General features: G+C 42.6%; 1 protein-coding gene and 1 long non-coding RNA gene across 11 annotated transcripts in view; one reads left to right on the top strand and one right to left on the bottom strand.

Moving 5' to 3' along the window:
• Nucleotides 1-23684, bottom strand: part of CADM1 (cell adhesion molecule 1) — a 324876-nt gene that overhangs the window by 64930 nt on the left and 236262 nt on the right. For all 9 annotated transcript variants that reach the window (XM_004749874.3, XM_004749877.3, XM_004749876.3 and 6 more), the window contains exon 2: nt 571-717. In XM_004749874.3, the coding sequence (XP_004749931.1) occupies nt 571-717 (147 nt within the window). The remainder of the gene's footprint in view (nt 1-570; nt 718-23684) is intronic.
• Nucleotides 1110-6393, top strand: LOC106005555. 2 transcript variants are annotated; one of them, XR_001178987.2, is made up of 3 exons: nt 1110-1686; nt 2752-3015; nt 5610-6393. It is a non-coding gene; the product is annotated as an uncharacterized LOC106005555 (long non-coding RNA). The 2 variants fall into 2 exon arrangements; XR_006606901.1 differs by having other exon boundaries at nt 1111-1686; nt 2752-2889.

Here is a 23684-nt window from a genome sequence, read left to right as displayed (position 1 = left end):
CTGCTTTGATTAGCCACCCATGCTCCCAAAGAGCCATTTTTTGAAAGACTCTGACATGCATTTGAACCATTTCTGGGATATACAATTAAGTTCTGATAATTACCTACAGAGATATTACATTTGGTAAGATTTCAGCCCATGGTAACCTCTGTCTACCAGAGGTTACGGTGATAGGACATTTTGGTTTTCTCTTTATAGGCACACATTGTCTTGGAAACTTCCATCTTCAAACTGAACAGACCACCCTGCAGAATGCTATATTTTCCTTGCCTTACCCTATTTGAGTTGTTTGTGTCAGCGAAGTATTTGGGACTCAATTGCAATTCACCTTGAATTACTACAATCAATTCCTATTGCAAAGTAAGACTGCTTTACTTTTAAAAGGGACCATTCAAGGTTTCTATTAAGTAGAAAGATTATGATTGCATGTCTCTTCTTCCCTCTGAAGAATTGACTAAACTTTAAGCATCTAACATTAAATTTAGAAAAGGAGGCCTTGGCAATCTCTTTATCAAGACAATATGTAGGAAGAAAAAGTTGCCACCTAACGCTACGGAGATAGAAACTTACGCCTGAAGTCTCTGAAATAAATGGTCTGCCTGTTGGGATTCAGAAGCTGAATCACGGAGTCGTCACTCTTATTGACTTGGCAGCTGATGGTTGCGACTTCTCCCTCGATCACTGTCACGTCTTTCGTAAACAAATTCTGTCCATCGCCTTAAAAAGAAAGAGGGAGAAAAGAATTTCCATCAATTAAAATTTGGTTCATATTTTCTCGTAAGAACGAGAGACAAGAAATGTATTCCAAAATGGGCACCAAGGGCGACAATGGTGTGGCTCCCATCTTCCTCCACCGTCCATGAAGGGAGTCCGTTCACCCCAGAGAGACCCAGGGGCAAAATGCAACTAAGGCTGGGATCAACATGCTCTTAGAAGTCATGATGCAACGTCCCGGCCTCCGCTATCTTGTACCCGTTGAGGAGTGTGTTGGAAAGGTACCGAAAGGTCAGAGAGTTGACTTTTCTAAGAAACTGCCGCTCTCAGGGATGGAGTAGGGGAAAAGCATATACCTACCCTCAGCTCACATGCCCTTGAGCTAAGCTATTTGGTTGCCTCACAGGAAACTCTAGGGGCCACTTAATAGGAGCAGAGAGGCGGCTCGGTAAATAATCTCATCTTGTTAGCAGATGTCGTCATTCTCAAGGTATAGGCACTTCAGCTGTTTACTGTGTGGGAGAGGGAGGACCTACCCAACTAGGACTGTCTGGAAGCCCAGTAAAATCCTGGGAAGGCTCCTAGTTCAGCCTGTTACTCTGCTCTCAGAAACTCATGGCTTCACGACTCACCCAGAGCCCTGGGCGGTCCTGAGCCTTGCTCCTTCTGTCGATGGCCCCCCATCTAGCCATTTAGACTTTCTCTTTCAGAACTCCTCACTAAGTCAAGGCTTTCGGATTCACTGATAGAAGGCTTATCTCCACATCTGCTCTCATTTGTTGCTTCTGTGATTAGTGACAGGAGCCGCAGCCCCTCGTAAATGACCCATTTGATCCACAGCACAGGAAGGGGAAGAAGAGAATTCAACTGATGAGCAGAAGATGAAGTAATTGTTGAATGTCCTGTTCTGCACCAGCACAGCAGAGCATACAGAAATACAGGGCACTGTCCTGATCTTCCAGAAACTGCCAGGTGGGTGGAAATGGGCATCGAATCTGCACGTGTGGAGTAAAAACTGTAGCATGGGCGATGGGTATGGTGGTCGATCAGGAAGGGGAAGAAGATGATTGCTTTTTGGCTCTATGATTTCAAGTAAAGCATTTAAAGTCCCTGAACCAGTTTCTCATCTGCAAAATGGGGACAGTAATTCAAAGCCCTCTCAGAGAGCTGTCAGAAGGATTGAGGAAGGCAATAAATATAGATCATTTAGCACCGAGTCTAGCTTCCTATAAGACTGAATAAATGGTGGCTGCCATCATCCTCACAATCCTCTTTCTAGTTGTCAAATCCCAACATTTACCAGGCAACTCCACGTGGTGAGTGGTATGGATCTGAGAATGGAGTCTCCTGGTCCCTCTTCCCAAGCTTTCCAGGTGACTATAGATCAGGGTGGTTCATGCATTCCCCCCACCAAAACAAACAAACAAACAAAAACAAAAGAAAAGCCCAAACCCCAACTTTTTTCACAGTTAGAAACAAAGGTCAAAGATAAATACTATTGTGAGAGAGCGCGCACATAGAGATGTAATTAGAAGAAATGGAAGATTTCCACGTGCTATTGTAATTTCTGCTGAAGGACCCTTTTTTGGCAGGACACAGTGAGGAAGTGTGACCAGGGTGTCTGAGATGGCTTTAAGCCAAATCTACCTAGAAACAGACCAGCCTCTGATAGAGGATTCGAAGGGAGGGAACTAGGGGATAAGGACAAAATTATTAGAGCCACAGACAAACAGAAATTCTTGGTGCTTGAGGAGTCAACCAACGTGAAACCCCAGCCTTGAGATCTCTGATGCAGGAAATTAACCTTGGTGTGAGCATGCGGGCCCACAGGCCTTGTAGTGAGCGAAAGGGGAAACTTTCCCTAGTTTGATCCCGCAGCAAAGGCTTAGTGGGGTGAACAATGTTGTGGAATAACAACAAAGAGAAAAAGTGATCCAAAAAAAAGAAGAAAAAAATCAAACAAACAAAAAAAAACAATCCCAAGAAACAAAAACAAAAACAAAATCCACGAAGGAATGCTTCTTTTTCCCTCCGCAGATTTCTGTGACAAACCCAGAATTCAAAAGTTGGCTGGAGGGAGCAGTGGATTCCCAGACTGGAGAAAAGAACAAGGAAAGGGGAATTCCTGCCAATCAAGCAAGCTTTTCAAGGTGTTTTTTCCTGGCCCTGGCAAAAGTATGTACAAAAAGGACGATACCCTTATTTCCTCAGGGTAACCCAATCTAGTAAGAAAATTCAAGAAAAATTAAACTGCACGATTCCAGCGTTGCATCGGTCTGAAGTCACGGGACTTGCTGTAAGGTGACTAGAATACCAAATGGGGTCTACTGGGTTGTAGGCAGAGAGTTCTTCTATCTAAAGAAGTCTGTTACCAACATAAATAAGAATCTCCCACTTCTAAAAGGAACCCATAGAGGGGCGCCTGGGTGGCTCAGTGGGTTAAGCTGCTGCCTTCGGCTCAGATCATGATCTCAGAGTCCTGGGATCGAGTCCCGCATCGGGCTCTCTGCTCAGCAGGGAGCATGCTTCCCTTCCTCTCTCTCTGCCTGCCTCTCTGCCTGCCTGTGATCTCTGTCTGTCAAATAAATAAATAAAATCTTAAAAAAAAAAACCATAATAGGAACCTATAGAAAGACTGCCCGGGGATAGGCCTCAGTCCCTTCAACATTAACCGCACCTTACAAGTCCTGACCACCATCTTGGGGGGTACTGGAACTTAAAGCCAGTTACAATTCCACTGGACCCTAATAAGATGCTTTCTGTAGAACTATACCTTTTAGTGTCAGTCCTTCCTCAGAATGCTGGTGTGTTCTCTCTGAGTACCATCCAGACCCACATTAAGGCTCTCAGACATTAGCAGAGGAGACGGGAGACAAAGAGGAGGTGACTGTGATCCTATGTTTTATGCAATTAAAGTAATAAAACAGGGGTGTTGCTTGTTAAAAAGTGTATACATTCTTAATTACTACTTATAATTAGGTAACATAAGACCGGATCACTTTGGTGTGTTATTATGAAGTCCTTCAGGTAAAATTTTTGCCATCTGCACATTTTTGCCCTCGTGTGCTCTGCCGCACGATGGGCTCTGCAAAACCGTGGTAGTATCATCTTTGCTACTGTATTATTTGTTGAAATTGCGAAAGCCAACCTCAAATCTGATGTCTCAGAAAATGACAGTTCCTTGCTATGTTAACATGGTTATAATACTAATGCTAAAAAAATCACAAGTGATAATGAAGTATTTTGCTGAAAGAGATCAGAGTGCCTTGGCTAATGGTGGTGGCCCGAGAATGTCACTGTAAAAATCACCAATAAATTACACGGGTCAGCTGGACAGCAGTTACATTAAACAGAGCTCCATACTTTGAGGCGCCATAGGACGGTTACGATGGAATAATAATGACCTATTTATTTGAGGCGCGGGATGTGAATGACAGTGATGAAAATACGATTTGTATGTCAGTACTCTTAACTGCCTGAAGCCTTTCTGTAAAAATAATTTCTGCTCACATCCTCAAATATTTCTTCCAAACAGAAGGGTGCACTGTGACTTGATAAATTCCCCCTTGAAATAGATATCATGACAATTAGGTTGTTATAGAACACAACTTGATATGTAGCAGAAGGGTACAAACAGGCCATGTAGGGGCCTTTCTTAAATAATCCGTTTAAGAAAAGCCTTCCTGATTTTCTAAAACTCAATTAGCAGATATACTGTCAAGGCAGAAACAGCACATGTTCTGGGCAAGAGAAATCAAGTAGGTACAACATACCGTAGACATTAAATAAGGCTGTTAACAGCAAGGTAATTTATTTTAAGGGCGGAACAATGTCTGACAAGTATAGACATTTTTGACTGCTAATTGGTGTATATGGATGGGTGAGGTTTAAGAGAAAGAATCAAAATGGATTTTTATTTATATCAGCAATTGTATTCCCTACAACTTTCCGATTTGTCCCCCAATTTCTAAAAATACAACTTTGGCGCTGGTGAGGCCAGCAAGTCTCCCACAGTAAACTAGAAGCTTCTAGGACATTTATCACAAGACAGAGAAAGCATATTGTCTAAGAAAAGAAAAAAAAATTCTATGATCAGTAAAGACCATTTCAGCCGAATGGGTTAGGGCTGGAGTGGGGGTGCCACGGGCTCGTCCGTCCCCTATTCATTCAGTCTTCAACAGGCTTAACTCATGGATTCTTTCCTGAAACCTCATTTGGTTACAAATTATTTCTAAGGGTATTACACACAACACTAGCACCGATGGGCATCTCCCTCATCCACGATACGGCTGCCTGAAGAGGGTGATGGGGCAGATCTCAGAGCCTGACGCTAGAATGAGAAGCAGGGGAGCGCCTGGGTGGCTCAGTGGGTTAAAGCCTCTGTCTTCAGCTCGGGTCATGATCCCGGGGTCCTGGGATCAAGACCCATATCAGGCTCTCTGCTCAGTGGGGAGCCTGCTTCCTGCTCTCTCTCTGCCTACTTGTGATCTCTGTCTGTCAAATCAATCAATCAATCTTTAAAAAAAAAAAATGAGAAGCAGGGAAGGGAGCAAATGTTTCTCTAGGGCCGGGCACTGCACTGGCTGCTTTGCACACGTTTCCCTCTCAAACTCCTGGAGTTTTCAATACCCCCACTTTAAAGGTGGAGAACAGGAGACCCAGAGAAGTTCAAACAAGTTGCCTCATGTAATTCAGTTAAGTGCCGAGGCCGGTGTTTGAACCCAGTTCCGCTTCCTCTGGCCCATACAGTTTGTACTTTTCACCCAGCCAACCTCAGGCTCTGCTGCCAGGATTCTATTGGCTCTGCCTTGGAGAATTTACTTGTTTTTAAAGAGGGTTATTTCCCTACGAGCAACCTTTGATTTTTTTTTTTTTAATTTCCATAATTTATCCAGAACACAATTACGCACTTGAAGATGAGAGAGAGAGTGTCCTGACTGTAAAGCACCTTGTTTACTACGGCGTCTTCTGCTCGGCACTCAGCACACTTTGCCCCTGGAGAATGCCTTCATTACCAGCGCATGGCGGCCACTTGCCAGCACAGGGAGCTCGCCCCCGCGGCCTGGCTGCTAATAAAGAAAGCACTTCATTTACACCAGGGGAGTCTCTCCAGTCAAGTCCATAATAAAAGGGCAAGTCATAGTTAGAACAGAATTTGGTTTATACTATAGCAACTATGTAAACTCTTACTGACACTGAGGAACACAGATGACTCTTAACTGGGAAGACAGTTTGCCCAGAGAAAGAGCAAATAGAGTCCCTTGACCTACTCCTTTAGTAGCAAAATCATATTAAGGCTGTATGGAAGAATGAACCTAGCATGAAATCAGCACAGTCAGCTTGTCTAAACAGGCAAAAGTCAAACCAAGAATACAGAATGCAAAAACAAAACAACAACAACAACAACAACAACAAAACCCTCCCAAAATGAACAAAACCTGCCAATGATCAATGTAGTCATTAACTCGAAAGAGCCACCCTTGTTCTTAAAACTTTGCACTAATTAAAGTCTCAGGAATATTAGTTCTTCCCCTCCAAGAGATATCTAAGTTTAGACTTTGTGAAGAGTCAAAACACTTGTTTTTGAAAACCTTATTATTGGGGCACCAGGGCGGCTCAGTCAGTTAAGCACCTGCCTTCGGCTCAGGTCATGATCTCTGGTCCTGGGTTTGAGCCTCGCAAGAGACTGCTTCTCCCTTCTCCCTCTGCAGCTCCCCCTGCTTGTTCTCTCTCTCTCTCCCTCTATCAAATAAATAAACAAGATCTTAAAAAAGAAAAGAAAAGAAAACCTATTTTCTATTGGTCTGTGAGCCCTGTGTCTTAAAGTTTCAAATGGCTTTGCCCCACTTCTGTCTGTGGGGTCCCCACTTTTATAATGTTTGGTATATGCCCAACTTGAAAGAACCACACTTGCCCCCGACCTGATTAAAACCATCACCAAGAGAGGCCCCATGATTCCTGCTAACACTTTTGAGAGCTAGCACTAGAAATGAGTATGGTTCAGGAAAAGAAAAAAAAAAATTAAGATTCTGTCGAAACCCAGAGGGAAAAAATCTTTCTAGCTGTGTGTGTTCCCCCAAGTCAACGTAAACACAGTGTTCACTACAAATCATTAACAAAGCCATTAAGATTTGATTTCTATCTAAGCAATTATTTTGTACAGCATATTTTGTACATTTCCTTTAAAAGACTCAATCCTATCTTTCAATTCATTAAACTGTTCCTTGCATTTATAGCATTTTATATCAAATCAGAAACCTATTTGAATTAATAAGAATTACAGTAAAAGTAATTTGAAAATAAATTATTTGAAGTTCAAGACACGAAGGCTTTTGATGAAAGAGTTTATCCCATTTAAATATTACAGTAATGTTTTTAGTCATCCAAAGTGCAGAGGAGAGACTGTGAGAACCAGCGTCCAAAAAAGATAAGCCCATCAACGTGCATTAAGGTTAAGGGCAAGACCACTTGAACATAAATAGAACTCTTTATTTCAAAGAGAGGCGATACTTCAATCCTTTGTGAATACTTGAGTATTTATGTAAAAATCAAAGGCATTCAATCTGTCTGCTGTTTACAAAGCTTGTCTTCACCTTTTTGATCGCCATCCGTGTTTGGCTATCCCGAACAGTTAAGTCGAATGTTCCAAGGACTGCCTACTCAGTGGTCCAAATGATTACCAGTGCGAACCCTGCAGCTCATAGAGTTTGGAGTTAAAATAAACTAAACCGACTCCCCAAATAACCGAATGGGCAAGATGATGTGACATTGACCAAAGCATGTCATTTGCGTCACCTTCTTTTTCACAAAACCCTTATGAAATCAAAGGTCAGCGGAACTGAAAGGAAGCTCTCAGAAGAACACTCCCATTTTGTAGACGAAGGTACTAGGGCTCAGGCCAAAGCAGACGCCACATCTCCCATTGGGCCACCAACGTATTTCTACTCTTGGCTATTTCTGACTAACACTTATTGGTTTGTTTCTAAATACTAAAGCAATATATGCTAGAGGTTTTTGTTTGTTTTGAACCTTTGTGTTATGTGTAGTATTTAGAATACCGTATCCTATAGTATGGAGATGGTCAGGATCTCACCAAGAATCTCCTGTAATATAATTATTGTTGTGTCACTTGAGCTTATGGAAGGAAAAAAAAATTACTGAATTTAATCTAATCTCCTTTTATAATCAGTAAAAGGTGAGGCAAATTTTTGAGCAGCAAGTTAAAGAGTAATCTTCCTCAGTGCTGGTTTTTTCTTCAATTAAAATTGTTGATTTCCCCTGAATATAAAACAAAAAAATATCATCTGACACAACATTAAGCTATTCATGAATATTCTGTATACACATTCTTGTTTAGTTGACTAATGGCAAATTAACGTTCTCTATTTTAGCTTAAACACATACTATAGGTATGTTTGATTAGCATTGAATTCCAAAAGCTGATTACTATGCATGCTTTGATTATGTAATTACATAATAGAGTATAATGGCTCCTTTGGAGTCATTATGATCTATATGGCAAATATGTTTCAGTTTTGCTATAGTTTAAATACATGTTGAGATGACAGCTCATAACAAGGCTCCACTTTTCAGTCTTATCAGCTAAATGGGCATTTCTCCATTCATCCCAACATCTCCTTGACACCAATTAAAGCCTATTGTGTCAGGCCGCATACACTCTGAGAAATCCCCTTTGTTTTCTTGGCATTCAAAAAAGGACATTAATTTTAAAGGCTGTATTAAGCAAAAGGCCTGGGTTGTTTTTGTTTTGTTTTGTTTTGTTTTTTTTAAAGAGGCTGAAATTCCATCTTTCATCCAACCTTTGAAAGGTCTGCAGGAAATCACATCTAGTTCATCAATCACTTCTCAGACAACCACAAGGGGGTTAAAGATGGAATTTCACCTTTAACTCCAAAATGCACATGAAGGGGGACCAGCCAAGAATATTGATGCTTATGGCGGTGGTTGGCCACGATGCATTCAGCTGAGGGTCTAACCGAACATCAACCACACCAACTTACACAAAGGTCCAGTTTTGCAAATCTCAGGCCTTGCAAATCCTTTATATTTTGAAGCTGCCTTTGGAAGGGGTAGTATAAAAGAGCACCACCAGATTTTACTTTCCACAGCTCCAAGCCTAGTTTTTGGTGGATTTAAGGCCAACAAATTTACCTAGTGAATAGATTTTTGATAATTCCGCCATCAACTTGGAAACTGGAAAGCTGTCAGGTTTTAAAATGGGACAAACGTTACTGTAAAGAATTATGTAAAGTTTCTCTTGTCCCCATGAAATCCTTTAATCTTGCACTACTTCGTTTGCAAGAAGAGCTGTTTCTGCTTTTCTGTTCTAAAGGGAATGATCCCTTACACCATGCCAAACCAAAGGTGACCGGAGTCTTAACTTGAAAGACTAATAACCATCAAGCTGTTTTTACCTTTAGGTCTATTGGTTTTCAACATTAGGGCTGAGGAACTGAGGTCAAGCACAGTCCAACTGGTATTTACATATGGGATAAGAATCTCTTTTGTGAAAGGAAACATTGATTAGAAGTGTGAAAACTCTTTGCAAGGAAGATTGGGACAAAAGAAAGTAGTTATAGCATTTGTGCCTGTTCTAATTCAATTGTAACCATCACAGGAGCTGCTCTGCCTTGAAAAGACTGAGTCAATAGGACTTTTAAATCAGAGCCCCAGCACCAAAGGGGCCAAGCCATTATGATGCTTAAGGTCCAAGCTGCCAAATCTCATAAAATGTGGAGGCACAATCCCCTCCATGAGAATGTGTGTTGGGAGTGATACCTATCCATTAAAGATGAACCAGCTTTTTCACTAAATTTCACCTGTCAAGAAAGCAAAGGGCAATACAAGAAATGCAGATAAACTATGCGAGATAATAATAATAATCACTGAATCCTTCGGCTCTTCACATGGAAAGGTAAAAATCCTAGACTTTTTTTTTTCTCCATTAACTTATTTTCATAGCCAGACAGATTTTGTGGCTTTTTGTGGATCAAAAAGATGGCATTTTTTTTTGGAGGGAGGAAAGCCTAGCCTTGAAGAAAAACTCCTTCCGGAGGACAGGTTTTATGAGAATTAAAAAAGAAATTCCCAGAATGGAAAAGTCACTTTTATTTGCTGCCAGGATGGCATTCAAATCACCTTGCTGAAGAGTCCTATATACTTGGTACATCTGCCTAGGGAGGGGGCTCTTGGGAGAAAAGGGGGCTCTTAAAAAAATATTCATAAAAAACAAGCAAACAAAAACAAGCAGCTACCATCATCCAACTTGGACTTTGGATGAGTACAATCTGAAGACCGAGGCTCTTATAAAAATAATTGTGTTGGCAAAGCAAGTAGATTCTTCTCAATGGATTTGATTCTGTGATGCTCGTTTATGGCAAAAGAAGAATAAAAGAACAGTTTCAGACTGAGCTGCTCCTAGTAGCAATTCAAGGCTGGGTGGTATTCCAGCATTTCAAAATAGATCATTTCTCTTAGACAGAATGTGCTGAAGGCCAACTGTTGATCTTGTGTATCAACCGCTTTGTAATGAACTGGCGATATGAGATTATATTCCCGGGGATATATCGAATGACGACTTTGTAGAGTGAGAGCCAGCCGTGTAAAATTCCCCTACCTGTGTGCACGGGCTATTGGGGAAGAAAGTCACATTCTAAGAGGGAGGAATCCTGTAGGCAGAAGCTGGGATCTGACAGACCGTAGGCTCACACAGCCTCCAACACAGCACTCCTGTGTCCCCAAGTCAGCTCAGGCCTGGGGTAACGGGAATTGACAACTGTAATTCACAAATAGAGCTACCCACTTCTCCCAAACCACAGGCTGTTCATAACTAAAGATTTACATGATTAAAACTCAAAATACATACTGATATATTTGGGAAACCGCAAAGGAAGATACAAATATTAGGTTCTGTTATTCCTAAGAAGACTTAAGGCAACTTGGACTTCTCTTTCAACCCAGAAGACTTATTAGCAGCCAAACCATTTATAATATTATACATCACAGCGGCCTCCGGTGAGCTATCACCGTGTAAGAAAAATATAATGTTGCCTTTTTTTCTAATCAAATGAAAAATCTAGGATTTCAAGGCTATGGGGATGTGGTTGCTTTTCTGTAAGTGACACATGTCAATGCCCCTAAGTCGTAAGCTGATTAGAGGTGGAGATTGTTTACAATATTGCTGTTACTAACTGCTCCTCTGTAAAGTTCTTTAAATTGAATTTCCTCAGAACCCCTCTCTCAAGTCTCAATGGGAAGGGCCCATGTGTTCCCTTATTTGTTATACTTGGATTTTAAGTACCTAACTTAATATCATTTTCCCTTTGATAAGAGGTACCATGATTAAACTGAGGTCACTTTTCTCTTAAACTCACTAAAAGCTGATTCTTTTCTTTTTTTTTTTTTTCCTTCACATTTGCCTCCAGGATGTCAAAAGACTAACAATAAGATATTGAAAATCACAAGGCTGTAACAGTAACGATAATCACTACACACAGGGAAGAAGAAGGAAGGGACTGCTTTTCTCCCAGTCCCGGGGCAAGAGAAACAAATTATTTCTTCTCCAAAGTGTTCATTATTATCTAAAATTTTTTTTTTAATATCCAGAAAACTCCCACTATTCCTGGAGGGGGTATTATTTTAATCACTGGCATGATAACAACAGCTAATATCTTTTAAAAATGTTTTCTATGTGCCAGACACTATGCTTTACATTATCTCATTTAACCCTCAACAATCCTGGGGGGGGTGTTTCATCATTTTACTATTGCCCCCATTATACAGATGAGGAAACAGATTTAGGGAAGTTAATTAAGTGGCTGGAACCAGTACCTGAATCCATGCCTATTTAACTCTAGATCTTGGGGCGCCTGGGTGGCTCAGTAGGTTAAGCCTCTGCCTTCAGCTCAGGTCATGATCTCAGGGTCCTGGGATTGAGCCCTGCATCGGGCTCTATGCTCAGCAGGGAGCCTGCTTCTCCTTCTCTCTCTGCCTACTTGTTATCTCTCTCTCTGTCAAATAAATAAGTAAATAACATCTTTAAAAAAATAACTCTAGATCTGGTGTTATTAACAATTACACGAGATTAATGAGGCTTTATGATGCCAAAGTGCAGAGGGAAAGTGCTGGAAGGATCTACTGTATCTCATTTATATGATTTAGGAATAAAGCTAAAGTCATACCCTTAGCACATAAGGGAACGTGAAGCCTACCAGCGATCGCATGTTCTAATAGGTGACCCTGGAAAAAATCTGCTCTCTAACCAGAGTCCAGACACCGGCCCTTCAGTATTTAAAGGGAAGATGTCTGTTCTGCTGAATGATCCGAACTCAAAGGCAGCTGGACTGCAAGTTCAGGCATTTACAGTATCTGCTTCAAGGGCGTTCATTAGTATTGACAACCTGCGTGACTGAAATTTGGCTGTAATAGCAAGTCTCTTTTTACGTCTCATTGTTCATTTTTCCTGCCAACAAGAGCCACTGAAAACCTTCCAAATTTAAAGCTTAGAGCCGACAGGACAAGCAAGTGAGGATATCAGTTGGAACACATCAGATATGGACTCAGAGAGAATGTCAGCTTCAACTGACATTACTAGAGAAACAGAAAACGAGGGAACGGGAGGGATCGAGGTTTCAGATTCTCATTCTAGAGAGTCCTCCGAGTGTGTGTAATATGGTTTGTGCAAGAAACAGCTGTAAATCCATGATAATCATCATGCCGAATAATGCTGCAACGTTCAACTGACTCACATCTCCTACCAGGAAGCCAAGTAGCTTTGGACTATCATAGGAAATGGCAATTTCTTAGCTGGAAAATCAGGGTCCGTGACTGAGGCCCTTATTGGTGAGTTATTCCCTTTACCATTTGTCAGTCATAAAGCAAGTGGTGGGCTCTTGAGCTGCTGGTGCCAGCTGAGTCTGGAAAGAGGCATTCGAGTAAGCGAGCGCCTTTCAGGTCAGAGTTTGATGAAGGGACTGTATATGGAATGGGGCCAAAAGAATTCCAGATTCTATTTTTCATGACTCTCAAGTTCTTCATGCAAAGCCTGTGTGAGTCAGATAGGCGCTCTAACTATCTAAATTGGAGCCGTTATAAAAAATAACTTGATTAGTATCATTGGAGTGTGGGCTGCTGATTAATCACTGAAATTAGAGGCAAGTGTCCTAAGGACATGTGCCTCGTCCTTCCCTCATAAGGGGACATCTGAGGAGAAATGAGACCACTGGACTTGGAGAACAGGAGTTCGGAGCGTACTGGTGGTGTAACTGGACAAACTCTGAGTCTGTTTTTATATTTTAGAAAGGGTAAGTGGTAGCTTTCTCCAGGGTTATTATGAGAATCGAGTGAAGAAATGAGTATTACCATTTTTTAAAATTCCGAAAATGCTAAACAAAATGTAATCTTCTCCTCTACCAACTTCTTCCTTAGCATCATCACTATTTCCATGCAGCCTCTGTCTAGACAATCAGGATCTTCTTCTGATCGCCCATAATCTGCTGGAATTTTTCCCATTTCAGAGCTTTAGCTATTATTCATTTCAAGGCTAACTTTTTAAAAAGCACAGAGTAAATTAAAAACATCTCCATCATGTATGTTAAATTGCCAACTAAAACCATCGCGAGTGAGAAAAGTAGAAGGTGAACCACAGAGGTGGTAAGCAGAGGACTGGACATCTGGAATTAGGTTCGGTTTACAGCGTGAAAAATGTGCCTTGTATTCTGGTTTCCCCCCGTCTAACCAGAGCACCATACTAAGTTCCGAGAACAGTCTTGTCCCCAGAATGTGAAGGGTCACCAGTGACAGGTTACCACACCATCCTTGGTGGAAAACCTCCAGAATCACTACCTCAGATCCCCGACTTGCCTCCTGAGGGAATGGAACATTCCACAAAAGTGAGTTTTCCGTGTACCTGGGTCTCTACGTGCCAAAATCCAAAGGAAATGAAACAAAAGCAATTTCCAAAGAGCTCGCTGACTTCCCCATTCTCTTTGTCCTATGCTGCTTATATGGAGAAGATTGTATGAGTTAATGGAATATGTGGGAGTATCAGGCCTTTCTCTTACAGAATCTCAGCCGGTGAGGCTCGTGTGTGTCCTCTGTTGCTCCCCTCCAGTGCTGGCTGTCACTTCTTGCAGATAATTCTTTCCTTTATTATTAAGTGCAAGAGCTTTGTGAAAGCTATGGTGTTGAGACCTTTCCTGCTTATTAATGAGTTGCCGGGTGTGTCCGGGATATCTGAGGTCTCTAGAAACCTAACCTTCAACTAAGTGGTGTGCTACTGTGCATGAAGGGGTGTGATCCCCCCTGCTCTTCATGAGACACTGGAGGAAAGAAAAGTGCCTAGACAAAATGAATAATATTTGGTTTAGTTTGACAATTACACTTGGACGCTAATAGACACTCTTAGGTAAAAATAGACCTTTGAATGTGGGAAGCGAATCAATAGAAAACTTGGTGACTGACACTAGTTATGGACATTAATTTCTTAGAGTATTATTATTTGATCAAAACTACCCATTACTGTTCTATTTATAAAGGCAGGGAAACTGCCCACAGAGGAATCCCCACTCGTCCTACAGGATCCAGCTCTAAGTCATTAGCTTTCTCTGTGAAACCTTGTGCCTCTGGCCCCAGCTTTCTTAGGCTTCTGGCTCATGGTGCCTTGCCTGGTGTCAGCCCCCATGACACAGAATAGTTCTGTGATCGCTTGTTTATAGGGTGGTTTCCTTCTTTTGATTTTGATCTGGGTTCAATCAATCAACCACTTATTAGCTAGACCCTAGAAAAGGGTCACTTATTAGCTAGACCCTAGAAAAGTTCCTTCAGCTCTCTAAATCTTAGGTTTCTCACATATAAAATGGGCATAAAAATACCTCTCTCACTAGGTTATTTTGAGAGCCAGATGGGACAATCTGGATGTATGAGACTTGACACACTGGTCTTGTGTCCACAACCTGGGCTCCTTCTTCACTCTCCTTCCTCACCGTTGTATCTCCGAAGCCCAACACGGTGTCAGCTCACAGAGCAAACACTCAATGAAAGCCTTTGGACAAAGGTACCAAGGAAGGGCTGTTTTAAGATCTATGTAGGCCCTCAGACATTGTACCCATGTCTCACATTAACTATAATTTTGAATTAAAGATTGCAAGTGATTCCTATATTTTGGCTTTTGAAATGATGATTCCAACTGCACCTTTCATTCTGAAGCCAACAATTCTCCTTTCCGTGATTCAGACATTTTCACAAGCCTCTTGGAAAGAAATGGGCCCTAGTACCATGTCTGTAAGTGCTCAATGGGGAAAAGAGCCCAGCTTCCAGAAGTTCCTGATGTTGAGGGAGATAGTGACGTGCACGCACCAGGGCCACATGGGGTGGCAAGGCAGAAGAATTCTGTTGTGCTATGGGAGCCTGGAGGAGGGAGGAACCACTCCTTCAGGCTGGGGGTACGGGTCCTAGGGCGGGGAAGAGGAGAAATTTGAAAGAAGGATCATGGCACATTTAGAACCAAGGAAGAGTGTAGGGTGCTCTGAAAATTAGGAGGAAGGGATGCTTTCTGGAAAGGTGATTGGGTCCAGATATTGAAGGACATGGTATGCCAGGCTAGGGAATTTGCACTTTATCTTGTAATTAATAGGGAGCTATTACGCGATTTTAATCCAGGAGCTGATATGATCACACCTGTGTTTTGAAAGATAATGTCTCTGTGGAGAGGGAGGGCAGAGTGGAGGTAGGGCAAGGGCCGGAGCCACCATCAGTTAAGAGACTTCTGCCAGAGTACTTACAGTCGGTAAGAGCCAGGAAGGGAGTATGAAGAGGACAGCAGAGCCCAGGTTGGAGGAATAAGAGTGAGGAGTCGAGAATACTCGAGGTTAGGCCGGTGGGCTTTGCCATCAGTAGGTTTTCAGTTCTGCAAAGGCGGCTGAGTGTTCCCGTGTCACCTCCACTAAACTCCAGTTAACGCTCAGCGGTCTTCTAAGGAAAGACCGGCACAGATCTACCTTCATAAAGGAGTCAGAAGGCAGAGCGTACGCGCAACCTCCTCATCACTTCTGCTGCTCACCGCCGAGATGGGTTTTCATGGCCCTCGCTGGTGTCAAAAAATATAACGAGGAAGCCCGCGCAGCCCCTACTGCCGGCCCCACTAGAGTCTTGCTATTCAGCGTGGCACTCCAGCAGTTTTGAAAATCCCTGGGATGTTATTAAAAATGCAGAATCGCAAAGTCATACCAGACTCACTGAGTGACAATCTGCATTTTAACAAGAGACTCAGATCATTCCTATGCACAGTCTGAGGAGCTCTGGCCTGGAGCCCAGCCATTCTCATTGTGCCCTGATACCGCGTACGCCAACACGAGACTGCTGGCTGACCCAAGGAAGATCTTAGAACGGGGTGTGTTCCTAGACAACTTGTTTCAAGGAAACCGGTGTCTCCATGAGTCATGGGATAAAGAAGGTCAGGAATCACCACCAAGTGAGGTCAGTCTCCAGGGAGAATCCTGGCTTGCAATTTCCCCTTCAAAAAAGGATTTTGAAAAAATCAAGTCTGCATGAAGATAAATTGGCGTAGATCATTCTTCAAGTCATCAAGAACTAGAATATGGCATTTCTCCTCGTGTTTCATAGAGCAACCAGTTCACAAATGAAAAAGCCTTTCCCCAAAGCAGCTAGCTGACTGCGACCAAAGCCAAGAGCTTATTCTGCGTTCCACTGCAAAAACTACTCTAACTGGCCTGCTCCCACCTAGAGAAAATGTTTGTTGGTTCCCACGCGGGACCTGCCGAATTTCTGCGCCTCTGGTTTTACTGGTACTGTATGTTGTGTGCTCACGCATGTTGAGCCGGTGGAGACAAAACAACAAACAGGGAAATAAAGCAAGTGGTCCAGAATGAAAGCCGCAAAGAGGCTGCTGAGGTTTGCTCCGGAAAGTGATGAAATTCAACTATATGATGTTGAAGGGAGGAAAAAAAATAGTAAAGGCTCGACTCCCCATTATGGCAGGCATTTTCACTCTGCATCTGGTAGATAAAATTTGCTGCAAAATACAGGTAATGACACAAACAGAAGTTTAAGAGAAATAGTAAGAGCCTGAAGCAGAAGGCAGAAAGAGGCAGGCAGAGAAGGAGCCTCGTAGAATGCTCAGGGGAAGAGAAGGTAAAGCACAGTTTCACTTCTCCATAGCCTCCTAATGAATAACCACGCATCAGCCCGGACCAGGGGCGGGGGGCTTGTTTTTGGGGGCCGGCGTGAATGTGCCCTGCCACCCAGACCAGCCTAGCCACGTCTTCAGCAGCTGCTTACAGGAGCAAAGCAGGGCAGGGTTCACCTAAGAGTAAGAACCTCAGGTTGGGGATGTTTTTCCTATTACTTTGAAACTTTATATACCCAGAATCTCAACCCATGTGTCAGTTTCCTAGCAAACCTACACATACATACATCATAAATACATACTTATATACATATATATACATATATATATATATTTTTTTAGTTGGGGCGGGGGTAGGGTGGAGTGGCACAAGGGTCCTCGCCATGTCCTAGCTTCTGTTCTTCCAATTCCTTAACATATGGCAATTGCAATTGGTTCGCACTTTATTCCTCCAACAAATTTGTTCCTGTAGGAAAGCTTTCAGGCATGTTTCCCACTGGCGCGCCCAGATGCCTTTACTGCAATGGAAGCAGATCTCTGAACAGTTTTCTGCTGGGTTACTAAAGTGCAGTTTCCGAGAGAATAATGTTCTGAATTTTGGGCTCTTAAAAAAGTCGTTAGGTTTATGGGCAGTCATGCTTGTCACATTTAGAGTGTGAATTACGTACTTCATGGAAACACAGTCAAAGCCCCACAGTTGTGCACAGCCATAATTTCTGCAGAGAAAAGACCAACAATTGGGCAACATTATTACTACTACTTTTCATGTATAAGATGCCAAAATCAACGCTCTCCACGTTATAAGGTAGTTTTTCTTTTTAAAAAAAGTTTCTTTTTTTTTTTTAAATAAAGAAAGAGAAAAAAAAAAAAAGAAAACCCCTAATGGGTTACTTGCTGTTCGATTCACTTTTTAGATTTGTGGGTTTTTGAGTGACTGCCAGCTCCGGGGACTCTTTGTAGCACCTTCTACTTGGGATATAATAAAAACATGAAATGATTAAAAATACTGTGAGTGTAACTGCAGAAGGGACTATATATTCTGGGCCCCAAGGAAGGCCGTTTCTTTGCAGAATCAGACAGACTCCATTTATGTTATTAAATTGTAGCGCTATTCACTGTCCAGGCTGGAAGCTTCCCGACACGTCAAAAGCACTAATATGTCCAGAGCACACATTAGAACGTTAACCTTTAGAATTCCGGTACCCTCTAGACTTGGATATCATCAGTCCAGGAATTATATACCCAGTTCTAGGCCCCCACTTACAGGTCACAAATGCTTATCTGTCAAAAAGAGATTGGTTTTGACCATGAACTTAACTATGAGTAATCATCATAATCAAAACTATGAGGGTGGGAGAGTTTATAAACAAAATTAGCATATGTGGTCAGGATTAAATAACACCACTAATACAGACACCGGTGAAATGCTGCTTCTCTGAACCCTAGCTCTGTGCCAGGTATGGTGGTGGCTGTTTCGCACATGTCTGCTCAACTATTTTTGGCAGGCATCTGCCTCACCGGGAGGGCTTACTTGCCGGGTCCCACCCCAGGGTTTCTAATTTGGGAGGTATGGGGTGGGACCCGAGAACTTGCATTTCTTGTAAGTTCCCACCCAGGTGCCACCACGGCGGCTGCTCCAGGGACCACACTTTGAGAACCGGCATATATAATCTTATCGAATCCTTCCCCAGGTCTGTTTCACAGATTGGGAAACTGAGGCTCAGGGAGAGGCGCTCCCATTTACTAGCTCTATAAAAGTGGGTAAGATACTGAACTTCTCCAGCTCTCTGGGAGGCTGACCATGCCCTCTGAACTTTGCTCATGGCCAAATATCGTCCTTTCTATTGACACATCTCCCCAGATTTATCTGAATATTAGTCCGTGTCCCCTTTCTACTGCCCATTACTAGTAGCGTATCAGGTCCGACTCACGATCTGCCAGCGGGGCTGTGATTACACGTCATCCCTGTCTTTCTATTATGCCGACATTGATAGATACAATTCTGCGGTGATGCATTGCCTGCCCTTTCAAAGGTTACTGCCAGCAGATGCTAGGAATCAATATAGTTTTTATCTGTCACAAACCACAAGAAAAGCATGGTAAACAAGCTTCAATGAAAGGCCTGTGAACAGGTCAAAGAGAGAACTCTGAGATGCACTGGTCACCAGCTTTGTTTCCTGGCTACTCCCCAACCTGGCTGTGGATTTCAACTGTCTCTTTAAGATGTGGGCCCTGTAAGATAGGGTGCTCAGCATTAGGCCCCGGGTCCCAGACCAGCCCCAGCGAGCCTTGCTCCTCGTGGACACTGGGACGGGGGGCCAAGAGGCCACCACTCGACTTTTGTTACAACGTGCTACCAAGATCAGGAAGCTATTTGAATTCTTTGGAAGCAAGGGTTCAGTGAATCCAAGGAGGGACGGTAGGTTCCCTTAAACTATTCGTGTCCTCCATTCTATTCTTTTAATAGGAAAAGTCCCAGTTAGGGAAAAAAATGAATATAAAAGGTGCATCTTTTTAAGTTTTTAAAATTTTTTTTAGATGTTTGTAGTTCAACACATTAAGAAAATTAAGTGATTGTTATAGATGCCCTAGAAAGCTGTTTTTTTTTTAAGATTTTTAATTTATTTATTTGATAGAGATCACAAGTAGGCAGAGAGGCAGGCAGAGAGAGAGAGGAAGAAGCAGGCTCCCCACTGAGCAGAGAGCCCGATGCAGGGCTCGATCCCAGAACCCTGGGATCATGACAGGAACTGACAGCAGAGGCTTAACCCACTGAGCCACCCAGGTGCCCCCTGGTTTTGTTTTTATTATTTTTTTAAAGAACACATGAGTTAATTTTCTAATTTTCTTTTCGTCCCGAGGGTGGAGCTGCTTTACCGGATAGATGAAAGCTGGCCTTGGGCCCCCACTCACCCCCTTTAAGCGTGAGTGCAGCCCGAGTGGAAGGAGAGGAATGGTTCCTTGAAAGGCTCCAAGTAGAAATGCTTCCATGCAAAGGCCCCCACGCTCTTCTGCATCGTTAGCTCCTTCTCCCACTCCCGGCTCCATGCCTTTCCTCCTCATTTCACCTTGGTTCCGGACTCCCATTTGCTCAGTCCTACCTCAAGCTCTGGTGCCTTCGTCAATTAACTTGCTTTTCCATCAGCCTGATCCGTCTTCACGATGACAGCTCGTCGCCTTCGCCCTCTTGCTTGAATGTACCTGGGCGGCCTCCTCTGGCTTGGTCTTAGCACAGCCTCTAATGACCCATGAGCACAGAGTAAGCCTGGGTGGGCGGGCTCAGCGCTCCAATGACTTGTCCCTTCCCCGGGTTTGTAATCCGAGCATACCGTGTCAGGAAGCTGCCAGGGTGGCCAGCAGGCCCCTCTCTTTGTGCCCGATGGCCTGGGTCAGACCTAACTTTGCAAAGTAACGACGGTCATGGTCACTAACGGTAGGTCAGATGGCCACCCAAGAACGACGGGCACTGACAGATGGGCTACACCTATTTGCCACACTGTGACCCATTAGAAGAGAAAGATTTCCAAGGGTTCTTATTGAGATGATCAGTCTCTTTGAGGAAAAGGCAGTGTCGAATTCATCCACTTGCTATACAGCCCAAGGACTTTCCAGCACCCAGAGACGCCCTCGCTGCGGGAGAGTACCCACCAGGCTGGCCAAGTGGCTGAGGACACACCTATCACCGACCCACGGTTTCTCCTTCATACAAACCATGGAAGACGTTCTTGGAAAGCATACTGACAAATGGGGAACAAAAATGGAGCTAATACGCAGTGATTATTTATGCTACACAAGAAGCCTTCAACTATCTGTCCTGAGCTCTGGAAGGATTCTTATTTTTACTGAAAGCATTTGTTATTAACCACCGCATTTGGAGTCCGGGATGCCTACACCAGCACTTTTAAGAATTAATACCCTTCTCAAAATTTAACTTTCATGCTAATTATGAAATCATACGTACTCACGGAAGAAAAAGTAAGACAAAAATGGCTAAGTAAGAAAATCCCACAACTCTGAGATAATTACGACTAATATTTTAGTGTATTCCTTTTTCTTTCCATATATGGAGTGTCTGTGTGTGTCTAAAATTCTTAATTACTGTATTACAGTACATTATAGATATATCCCAGAAAAGCCATTTAGATATCTCACTTTTTATATATTTAGATGGTTTCTAAGTTTTATGACTTTAAAAAATGCTTCAGTGAAAATCCTTTTGCATAAATATTTGTTCTGATTTTAGTATATTTTGAGCATATCTTTGTAACATCAAAAATCTCATATACTCCTCTATTTTTACTAGCCAATTAAAAAAAAAAAAACCCACAACAGCCATCTAGATACTTCATGCTATATATTTTTTGTTGCTAAATATAATTCAAAATAATGATTCCAACCTAAAAGAATCTGAAGATCCTCTCATTCCCCCTACAAACTCCATAGCATCCCTTAGGATCTAAGGCACACGGAGCAAGTTACGACACTCTTTTTACTTTTAGTAGGCATTCAGAATCTAAAAGAATGAAGTCAAGTTCAAAATTTAAGCTATAGGTATGTGGTGCCTATGGAAAACACTGAACACAGTTGAAATGAAGGATGAAACAATGGGTTTACTCCTATTCTGAAGGGCAATTAGGGATATGCTCTCTTATACTGGGTTAAATACCACCCGTATGTGCTTCCATAGCTCTCCACCTGGCTTATCTCCACACCTGTTTAAACTGTCACATGCCCCCTTCAGCTGTGACACCCACAGACACAGGTGACCCACAAATATATCCCCTGAACCAGGTGCCGCACCCAGAAGCATCCAATTCTTTCTCACCACTACACGATTGGCATTCCCCACGGCATCTGGCAACAAGTATCTGTTGAATGAATGAATGAATGAATGAATGAACAAATGAATCCATGAGTCCAAAAGAGGACCAGTCTTACAACTTCTTCACCTTAGGCTTTCCTATGCTCTTGAGGGGTCTCGTATTTTTGTTTTTGTTTTTTCCAGAGGTTTTTAAATACTTGAAGACTTCTAGATAAGTAGCAAAAATAGCAGAGTTCTCATAAACTTCTCCTGATGTTAACCTCCTACTTAATAATGGCATAATGATCAGAACTAAGAAGTTAACATTGTCCAACACTACTCCATCTCCTAAACAGTCTGAGGACACTGGTCAGCAATTTTGTAGAAGGTCCCTCCAATCAGGTTTGCTGTTTTTCTCATGAGGGACTGAGATCACAGCATCAGGAAGGATTAGCACAGCGGTGAGATGCTCTTCTCACGCCATCTCAGGGACGTGGTATCATATGGATCTTTTGCTGGTCATGTGAGCCCGGAGAAGCTATGCTGGGTTTCTCCACTGGAAAGTTACTACTTTCCCCTTCTGTACACTCAGAACCAGACTCAGAAACAGAGTCACTCAGGCCCCGCCCACGTTCATGGGAAAGAGTAACTTCAGCTCCACCTCTGGGAGAGCGAACCCTCAAAGAATTTGTGAACATATGTACATGTTAAAATGACCAGAGCAATGAATAAGTATTTGGGGGGAGATAGTCTGAGGCTGTGCAGCTCTTCTATTTTCTCCATGAAGTTCCGCTCATTCATTTAGGCATTCCTTGGTAGGTCCTGCCTGGGGCCGTTCCTACCACGTTGTTCAAGTGGTATCTGATTCAAGTTCTTCTATGTGCAAGAGCTTTCCCTTTCCCCCTATTTATTCATTTATTCAGATCAGTGCAGGCTCAAATGGATGTTTATCTTATTCTTTGGTTTTCTAATCCAATACTAGCTTTATTAATATTATTGTGCAAATTGTCCCACTTTTGGCCATTGGGAGCTCTTTATCTTACAGAAGAAAGAAGAGAAAAGAAAATGAATCAACTGAACAACATCTCAGAACGAGATTTTAGAGAAAGATAAAAGAGGGAGAAAGTGCATTGTTTCAAAGTAAGAACAGTTAATAGCAGATGATCCTGGAATCTGCTATAGTATGATGTCTATACATATCTTTTCCACTTCTGGTTTGACAGTGTACACTCTGCTACAGCAGCCGGGTGGTGAGGGCACAGCACCAAGAAGAGGAAAATGAGATACCAAGGCAAATTCCAACAGACCTAGAGGCTCCCTGCAGACCGCTGGCCCCACCCTGCATGTTTAAATACTACTCAATTAGGATCAGCATCCATTTTTTATTAATGCCCTTCTGAGACAATGGCTCTTTTATCTGTGTTTTATCTTCCAGCTATGTTAAGACCAAGGACACTCTCACAGAAGATCTAAAGGAGGAGACCCTGATGAATTGGGAGTTTAAAATACAAATGGAACTTCCTTTGTCAGTCTTGACTTGTTTTATTAACATCTGAAGGTTGATTTATAGCAGATTAGCAGGCGGGAGAGGACTGTTTGTCCAATCACTTTACTTAACACACACAATTAGAAAAAACAAACATTCAAAAATGGCTCCTTTCTATGAGCTAATAGATGGCGCCTTTGGTTCTAAAACAGTTGCTTCCCTCTGTCACACACTGCCTTGACAAAGGACAGGTGCACCCCATCTCAGGACTGCGGGAAAACGTTCTATGGGAGATGCAGGCCAGAGACCTGGTTTTTCCAGGAACACAAGGAGAGCGCCTGTCCAAGGGCATCTGGGGTAATGACAGTGGAGTCAGAAGGATTAGCGCTCAAATCCGGTTTTCACTTGGGTAGGCCTTATGACCTTGAGCACCTTTTTAAACCAAGGTCTCTACCTGGTCATCTACGATAACAGAATATTAAGGCCCATTGCAGAAGACGAAGTCAGGGTTCAGGTAG

This window comes from Mustela putorius, unplaced genomic scaffold, assembly GCF_011764305.1.
Source record: "Mustela putorius furo isolate JIRA1106 unplaced genomic scaffold, ASM1176430v1.1 tig00000460_pilon_pilon_pilon, whole genome shotgun sequence".
Lineage (NCBI taxonomy): Eukaryota > Metazoa > Chordata > Mammalia > Carnivora > Mustelidae > Mustela > Mustela putorius.
The sequence above is the reverse complement of the archived record's forward strand: the minus strand, read 5'-3'. Positions and strand labels throughout refer to the sequence as shown.